Below are 8,477 nucleotides of genomic sequence, written 5' to 3' on the forward strand. Positions count from 1 at the left end.
TAAGGAGGGGATTTACATGTAATGATCACTTAGGCTTTAAATAAAAGCAAGTAAGACAGGGATCATGGGTTGTTGAGGATGCCTAATTGGTTAGTCCTAACCAGTATCATTTACACAAACCTAGACAGATTTTATTCTCTACAACTTTATTATTAATGTTATTTTTCTGATTGTCTAAAATCCGTTGATTCGACTAATTTGGATTACATCACTAAAAGCCCATTAATGAGGTATTAGCGCTTCCTATCAAAGTTGACTCAATTTCAGTGTTCGAATTTGAAATCTTTACTCAAGGGAGAGGAGTATTTACTATTTTCGTCGCAAGAGCTAATCTTGTTTTCATTAATTTAATACTCCTTTTTTTTTTTTACCTGATTTTGGTTAAATAAGTAGTGGGAGGATGATCATGAACCATAACTCAAAAATATTTCAATCATGAAATAAGCTACTACAATAGTTTGGTCAAACAAACTTTAGCATCATTGATTTTGTTTGCATCAACTATTACGTAAAATCACTAAAATAGTATCTAGAATTTGACCCTCTACTCTATTCTATTCTCTTTACTTGTATATATAAATCACACGCCTTTTACATAAAATTTCAAGAATCAAAGTCCCTCCAACCAGAAAAGGAGGAACTTAACAAAAAGGTTCCTCATTTGAATTATACTCACAAAGTTCTTAACATAATTTCTTCTTCTGTTACTTAATGTGAAGGGGGAAAAAAAAAAAGAAGAAAAACAATGGAGGGTGGTGGAGATATCTTGAGGGTGAGTAGTGCACGTTTGAGTAGCTCAAATGTATGGAGAAATAGTGCTATGGATGTGTTTTCAAGGTCATCAAGAGAAGATTATGATGATGAAGAGGCATTGAAATGGGCTGCTCTTGAGAAACTTCCTACTTATCTTCGTATAAGGAGAGGCATTCTCACTGATCAAGAACAAGGACAATCTAGAGAAGTTGATATAACGAAGCTCGATTTAGTGGAAAGAAGGAATCTTTTAGATAGGCTTGTCAAGATTACTGATGAAGACAATGAGAAGTTCTTGTTGAAGCTCAAAAAGCGCATTGATAGGTACAGATTTTAAGCTCTTTAAGTTTACAAGCAAGTCATTTTCTGTTGTTTGGTGAAAAAATGACTTCAGTCGTACCAAACAAATTGTTGGAGGTGTTGAAGTCGTTAGACTAGTTTTTAGATTTCGATGATTAGAATTTTGAATTTTCTTGTAATTTTTTATATGATGCAGAGTTGGCCTGGATCTTCCTACAATTGAAGTCCGGTTCGAGCATTTGAGTGTAGATGCAGAAGCTCGTGTTGGTGGTAGAGCTTTACCAACAATATTCAACTTCACAGTTAACATCTTAGAGGTAATACTAATATATATAGGACTTCTTTTGTACATTATTATGTCATATTACTACATGCAATATACTCCTTTTTTAATTCAATTTCACTTTCTGTGTAAAGGATTTCTTGAATTATCTTCATATCCTTCCAAGTAGAAAGAAACCATTGCCAATCCTTCATGATGTCAGTGGAATCATCAAGCCAGGAAGGTGAGGAAAGCAGTTCTGTCAAAAGGTTCATTCTTAGACCAATAAAAAAAATCATGTTTATTCATTCATTTCAATTCATTATGCAGAATGACACTGCTTCTAGGACCACCAAGTTCTGGAAAAACAACATTGCTATTAGGTTTGGCCGGGAAACTTGATAAAGATCTCAAGGTAAGAAACATAATTAGTAATTTAGTCATATACAGTTTCATATTATTGAGGAGCTCTGCGTTGGCAGTCGATAATTTTATTAGTTTTCAGGTTTCAGGAAGAGTTACATATAATGGGCATGGGATGGATGAGTTTGTACCACAAAGAACATCTGCTTATATAAGCCAAAATGATCTTCATATTGGAGAAATGACAGTCAGGGAAACACTAGCATTTTCTGCTAGATGTCAAGGAGTTGGAGCCAAATATGGTCAGTGAGATTCCCTTATTCTAGCTCCCTCAGGAATCTGACACAATGAACATGTTGCATTTCCAATCTTTTTTGGCAATCGTGTACATTTTTAATTAGTTTGTTATGAATGTGCAGAAATTTTGGCAGAGCTGTCTAGGAGAGAGAAGGAAGCAAATATTAAACCAGATCCTGATGTTGATATCTTTATGAAGGTGCAGACATAGTATACAGAAAAATTTAGATTCATGTTTCTCTTTTATTTCTATGAATTTTAATAAGGAGTTGGTATTTTTAACAGTCAGCATGGAATGAAGGACAGGAGGCTAATGTTGTAACAGATTATACTCTCAAGGTAATGACTTTGCATTATGGAACACAAATGCAGAAACTAGAAATATTATGCAATAATTCATTATGATTTATATTGTTTTCAGCTATTGGGACTTGAAATTTGTGCTGAAACCCTAGTTGGAGACGAAATGATTCGAGGAATTTCCGGGGGGCAGAGAAAGAGACTAACAACAGGTTAGGTTAAACAGAGACCTCATATGACCTAAAGTAGTGATAGATAATTAGATATTGTAAAAACCATAAGCATATACGAAGAGTTGAGCGAAATGCTTGTCGTGCTAAATTAAGGCTGCTAAACTTGTTGATAACTTGTAATACAGGGGAAATGATGGTTGGACCAGCAAGAGCACTTTTTATGGATGAGATATCAACTGGTTTAGACAGTTCAACAACCTATCAGATTGTCAATTCAATTAGGCAGTCAATCCACATTCTTCAAGGAACTGCTGTAATCTCACTTCTGCAGCCTGCACCAGAAACATATGACTTGTTCGACGATATTATTCTTCTATCAGATGGGCAGATTGTGTACCAAGGTCCCCGGGAAAATGTACTTGAGTTCTTCGAGTACATGGGCTTCAAATGCCCCGAGAGGAAAGGAATTGCTGATTTCTTACAAGAAGTAAACCCCATCACAAATTATTCCCTAAACTCTTTCTCGTCGTGGAGAATTTCTTGTTTCTAATTATACCATTTACTATGTGTTAATAAAAGGTGACATCAAGGAAGGATCAAGAACAATACTGGGCACGTCGTGATGAACGTTATAAGTTTATCACAGTTCGCGAATTTTCTGAATCATGTCAATCATTTCACATTGGAAGGAAGCTTGGTGATGAGCTTGCTGTTCCCTTTGATAAATCCAAGAGCCACCCTGCTGCTCTAACCACCAAGAGGTATGGTGTTAGCAAGAAAGAACTCTTAAAAGCCTGCACAGATAGAGAATACCTTCTTATGAAGAGGAATTCGTTCGTCTATATATTCAAGATGATACAAGTAAGTTAAACAATAAACAAGTCACCTTTTCAAATTCCTAAATACTTATGTAGAAGTTAAAAAAAATATTTTATTTATTGTTTCAGCTAACGATAATGGCTTCTATAACAATGACACTATTCCTAAGAACTGAGATGCACAGAAATACAACAACAGATGGTGCAGTATTCTTGGGTGCACTGTTCTATGCAGTTATCATGATTATGTTCAATGGTTTCTCAGAGCTTGCCCTCAGTATTATGAAGCTTCCGTCCTTTTACAAACAACGCGATCTTCTTTTCTTTCCTGCCTGGGCGTATGCTCTGCCTACTTGGATCCTCAAGATACCGATCACACTTGTAGAAGTTGCCATTTGGGTGTGCATGACTTATTATGTGATTGGATTCGAGGCAGACGTTGGGAGGTAGAAATTTAATCGTTTTATAGGCATGGAAGGAACTTTTTGGTTCAGTAAGTCTGATAGAGATTAATTTTCTATTTGCAGGTTCTTCAAACAGCTGTTTCTACTCATATGTGTTAACCAGATGGCCTCGGGTCTGTTTCGATTCATAGCAGCTCTTGGAAGGAATATCATTGTTGCAAATACATTTGGATCATGTGCTCTACTCATAGTTCTTGTAATGGGTGGCTTCATTCTGTCAAGAGGTAAAATTGCAGTATATTTGCTCATTTATGCGTTCGTCGCCTTTTGTTAGTTTAATCTAACAAGGAAGCTATTTTTCTATCAGATGATGTGAAACAATGGTTGATATGGGGTTACTGGATTTCGCCTATGATGTATGCACAGAATGCTATAGCTGTGAACGAATTTCTAGGGAAGAGTTGGGCACATGTAAGCTCAAGCTTATCTAGTTTTTGGAGGACAAGTTGTTAAGGTGGCATTTTGAGAGTTTGCTCATGAATTTTGTTTTACAGGTTCCTCCGAACTCCACGGGCACGGATACATTAGGAGTATCATTCTTGAAATCGCGTGGAATCTTTCCAGAAGCAAGATGGTATTGGATTGGAGCAGGAGCTCTTCTTGGATATGTTTTGCTCTTCAATTTCCTGTTCACAGTGGCCTTAGCTTATCTCAACCGTAAGGATCCTCCTACTGTTATGCAATATAGTCTCATTTCCATCTATAGGATAATCCTAACATATATCAACAATGTGGGTAATTTTGGTGCAGCATTTGGTAAACCTCAGGCAGTTCTTTCTGAAGAAACTGTGGCAGAGAAGAACGCAAGCAAAAGGGGCGAGGTTATTGAACCATCTCCAATGGGAAAGAGCTCCTCTGGTAACAATTTCTTCCCTTTGAGCTTCAGTTTCATGTCAATATTTTCCACTAACATTGTCAGGCCAACTATGCAGAAAAAGGAAATAATGTTCGACGAAGTGCATCTTCCAGGTCTATGTCCTCAAGGGTTGGCAGCATAACTGAGGCTGCTTTAAACAAGAGAAGAGGAATGATTCTTCCTTTTGAGCCCCTTTCAATTACTTTTGATGATATCAGATATGCAGTAGATATGCCACAGGTAAATTTAAGATTTTGTCTATGGAAATTAACTGGCCTGTACGTGTCTGAGTTAAATTCTCAAGTCTATGTTGTGACTTCAGGAAATGAAAGCTCAAGGTGTTAGCGAGGACTGGCTTGAACTCTTGAAAGGAGTGAGTGGTGCTTTTAGGCCAGGAGTTTTGACAGCTCTAATGGGTGTTAGTGGAGCTGGTAAGACCACACTAATGGATGTCTTAGCTGGTAGGAAAACCGGTGGATACATTGAAGGAGCCATCAGTATATCTGGGTACCCAAAGCAGCAACAAACGTTTGCTCGGATAGCAGGATACTGTGAGCAAACTGACATTCATTCACCTCATGTTACAGTATACGAATCACTGCAGTATTCCGCTTGGCTTAGACTGCCTCCTGAAGTTGACACTGAAACCCGAAAGGTAAATAGCAGTCTGGAATTTGGCTGCTATGATTGCTAATGGAACTTGAAAGTCGATATTTGCAGTCCAATGCCTTTTGGCTAATTTACAAAGTAGCCAACAAATACATAGGTTATGTATATTTAAGTATAAATATACATATAGTAACATAGTCAGTGTATATGTTTGTATATTTTTGCTAGCGCACGTAATTAATTTCGGCCGACAGGCCAAAAATGTAAAAAGCCCTTATATTAACATGTTGCATTGCAGATGTTCATTGAAGAGGTCATGGAACTTGTAGAGCTAAACCCTCTGAGAGAAGCACTTGTTGGATTGCCTGGAGTGAATGGTCTTTCAACTGAACAACGAAAACGACTAACAGTTGCAGTTGAACTTGTTGCCAACCCTTCTATAATATTCATGGATGAGCCAACCTCTGGATTAGATGCTAGAGCAGCTGCAATAGTAATGAGAACAGTTAGAAACACTGTGGATACAGGTCGAACAGTGGTCTGCACCATCCATCAGCCTAGCATTGACATTTTTGATGCTTTCGATGAGGTGAGCAACCGTTGATCTTCCAAAATCTTGCAGTTTAGCATAATTTGTTTTAGATCTAAGGATTCTCATTCTACTAATGAATTGCAGCTCCTACTCTTGAAACGAGGAGGTGAAGAAATATATGTCGGGCCATTAGGACGACATTGTTCTCACCTTATTAAGTATTTTGAGGTAAGGAAACTGTTAGGTAAAGAAACTGGTTTTCCTATTATGTTGGCATAGTACACAAAGTAATGGTTCTTTTTCCGTTTGGCTCAGGGAATTGATGGAGTTGCAAAAATCAAAGATGGTTATAATCCTGCAACATGGATGTTGGAGATAACTTCAGTAGCACAAGAAGCAGCTCTTGGAATTGACTTCACAGAATTGTACAAGAACTCAGAATTGTATAGGTATGAATCTTGAGTAGAACACAATTACATTCTATATATCGAATTACAAATTGTACAATCTTGGATACTGAAGTGGATTAAATATTCAGGAGAAACAAAGCATTAATAAAGGAACTAAGTGTGCCAGCCCCAGGTTCAAAAGACCTGTACTTTCAAACTAAGTACTCCCAGTCTTTTTTCACCCAATGTATGGCTTGCTTTTGGAAACAGCACTGGTCATACTGGCGAAATCCTCCTTATACAGCAGTCAGGCTCATGTTTACATTCTTCATTGCTCTTATGTTTGGAACGATATTCTGGGGTCTTGGCTCCAAAAGGTAAATTGAAATATACAGGAACTGTTTTTCATCTTCAAGATTTATTTTCCTCGACGTGCTTTTAATCACAAGTCTAATGGTTTTGAACACAATATCAGGAGAAGGCAACAGGATATATTGAATGCAGTAGGTTCGATGTATGCTGCTGTCTTGTTTCTTGGTGTACAAAATGCTACTTCGGTTCAGCCAGTCATTGCCATTGAGAGGACCGTCTTCTACAGGGAAAGAGCAGCTGGAATGTATTCAGCTCTGCCTTATGCTTTTGGACAGGTACAGATTTGTATCCCTACATATAATTTAATTTGGTCAATATCTTTGAAAACCTCTTGATGATTCACAAAATGGATTGAAATGATCACCACGGGTGTATGGCCTTAAAAGTTCGTCAAAGGCCTAATTAGGTGACATCTTGAGGGTACATTAGTGTATATGCTATGAAAAACCGTCGTTGTGTTAGTGATAGAGGCGGATCTAGAATTTAGAGTCAATAAGTTTGAAGAAAGTTTAGATAGATATTCATATATAGACATGTGCACGCCTTTTATCATATCATTAGAGTCTGAACTGAAGAGAGTAGGGACAACGTAGAAACATCCAAGCTCTCAAAGTAGTTAGAATTTTACCATCATGTCAGGTGGTCCAGACCACTTTGTTATGTTAACATTGGCTATGCTCATCGATTGACTATATTTTGTTATGCAGGTTATGATTGAGCTGCCATACATTTTCATTCAGACGATTATATATGGGGTTATAGTCTATGCCATGATTGGATTTGAATGGACAGTTGCCAAGTTTTTTTGGTATCTGTTCTTCATGTACTTCACCTTGTTATACTTCACATTGTACGGGATGATGACAGTAGCCGTTACTCCTAATCACAGCATTGCAGCCATCATTTCATCCGCATTTTATGCAGTATGGAACCTTTTCAGTGGATTCGTCGTTCCAAAAACAGTACGTTAACTACTGGTTCTTCTTCAAATTACATTACCCTCAACAGAACATGTTTGAAAATTTTGGACTAAATTATTTTTCTCAAACTGGCATGACCAATCTGACAATTCTCTCTCTTTCGATTTATGACAGAGAATGCCGGTGTGGTGGAGATGGTACTATTACATTTGCCCGATTTCATGGACATTATATGGACTAATTGCCTCACAATATGGTGACCTACAAGACAAACTTGACACAAATGAGACAGTGGAAGAATTCATAGAGAGTTTCTTCGATTTCAAATATGATTTTGTGGGATATGTTGCAGTTATTCTTGTTGGAATATCAGTTGTGTTTCTCTTCATTTTTGCTTTCTCAATCAAAGCATTCAACTTCCAGAAAAGATAGGTTGGTCCAGGTAATAGGGCATATGTCAAGAAATGTGTATATTAGGACAATAATATATATAATGTTTTTTTTTCCTCTCTTTTCGTTTTTATGATTTTCTCAATTTTAGGATAGAAAGAACTAAAGTGTGTCCCCTGTAGGTTGTATCTAAGAACTTGTATACATTGTTATATATGGGAATAGTTTTGAATTTCTTTGGTAAATTTGAACATGTTGGGCGTCTCTGAATTTAAGCTTTTGAAGCTTCTACACGAGTCTATTTTCCTATAGAAGATAAAGTTGTATATGCTTCATCATATCACGTGTGAAATTTGCAAAAGATCCTATATTTCACATTCTAAGAGGTGACGGAAAAAACTACTGATACGTGGATTTTATTACCTAATCTAATCACCCAAGGTTGTCTTACGGGAGAACTGAAAAAACTAAGACTTCACTGAGAACAACCTAAAGTTAAACAATTATCCTGCAAGATGATTATGCAGTTGGCAGCAGGAGAACAAGCACTATTCTTTATTAAATAGAGAAATCTGAGGGTTAGGCATTAGTGGTGTACTATTGGAAATTTGGTGTATGATGTGTCCACCCATCTATATTTCTCCACTTAAAATTTAGGCTTCGATTCAAATTCGCGACG

The 8,477-nt window shown here is 37.0% G+C and overlaps 1 protein-coding gene across 1 annotated transcript; it reads left to right on the forward strand.

The window, feature by feature from the left end:
• The first annotated feature begins 445 nt into the window (after positions 1-445).
• On the forward strand, positions 446-8,049 carry LOC132029795 (pleiotropic drug resistance protein 1). The gene is made up of 24 exons (XM_059419153.1): positions 446-1,077; positions 1,250-1,370; positions 1,471-1,559; positions 1,646-1,730; positions 1,821-1,980; positions 2,098-2,174; positions 2,261-2,314; positions 2,397-2,487; positions 2,634-2,935; positions 3,028-3,309; positions 3,396-3,712; positions 3,794-3,954; positions 4,038-4,141; positions 4,225-4,387; positions 4,481-4,588; positions 4,663-4,826; positions 4,909-5,241; positions 5,494-5,784; positions 5,872-5,955; positions 6,043-6,176; positions 6,266-6,493; positions 6,592-6,763; positions 7,196-7,450; positions 7,583-8,049. The coding sequence occupies exons 1-24, from the start codon at positions 746-748 to the stop codon at positions 7,838-7,840; spliced, it is 4,365 nt and encodes a 1,454-aa protein (XP_059275136.1). The 5' UTR covers positions 446-745; the 3' UTR covers positions 7,841-8,049.
• The last annotated feature ends 428 nt before the right edge of the window (positions 8,050-8,477 follow it).

Source organism: Lycium ferocissimum, chromosome 9 (assembly GCF_029784015.1).
Source record: "Lycium ferocissimum isolate CSIRO_LF1 chromosome 9, AGI_CSIRO_Lferr_CH_V1, whole genome shotgun sequence".
NCBI classification, from domain to species: Eukaryota; Viridiplantae; Streptophyta; class Magnoliopsida; order Solanales; family Solanaceae; genus Lycium; species Lycium ferocissimum.

What these genes read in the sequence shown, in the direction of transcription:
- LOC132029795 (XM_059419153.1), top strand. Translation starts at nt 746, where the DNA reads ATGGAGGGTGGTGGAGATATCTTGAGGGTGAGTAGTGCACGTTTGAGT. An exon ending in AACTTGATAAAGATCTCAAG is followed by an intron (nt 1,731 to 1,820) that starts GTAAGAAACATA and finishes ATTAGTTTTCAG; the next exon opens with GTTTCAGGAAGAGTTACATA. An exon ending in GGCCTTAGCTTATCTCAACC is followed by an intron (nt 4,388 to 4,480) that starts GTAAGGATCCTC and finishes ATTTTGGTGCAG; the next exon opens with CATTTGGTAAACCTCAGGCA.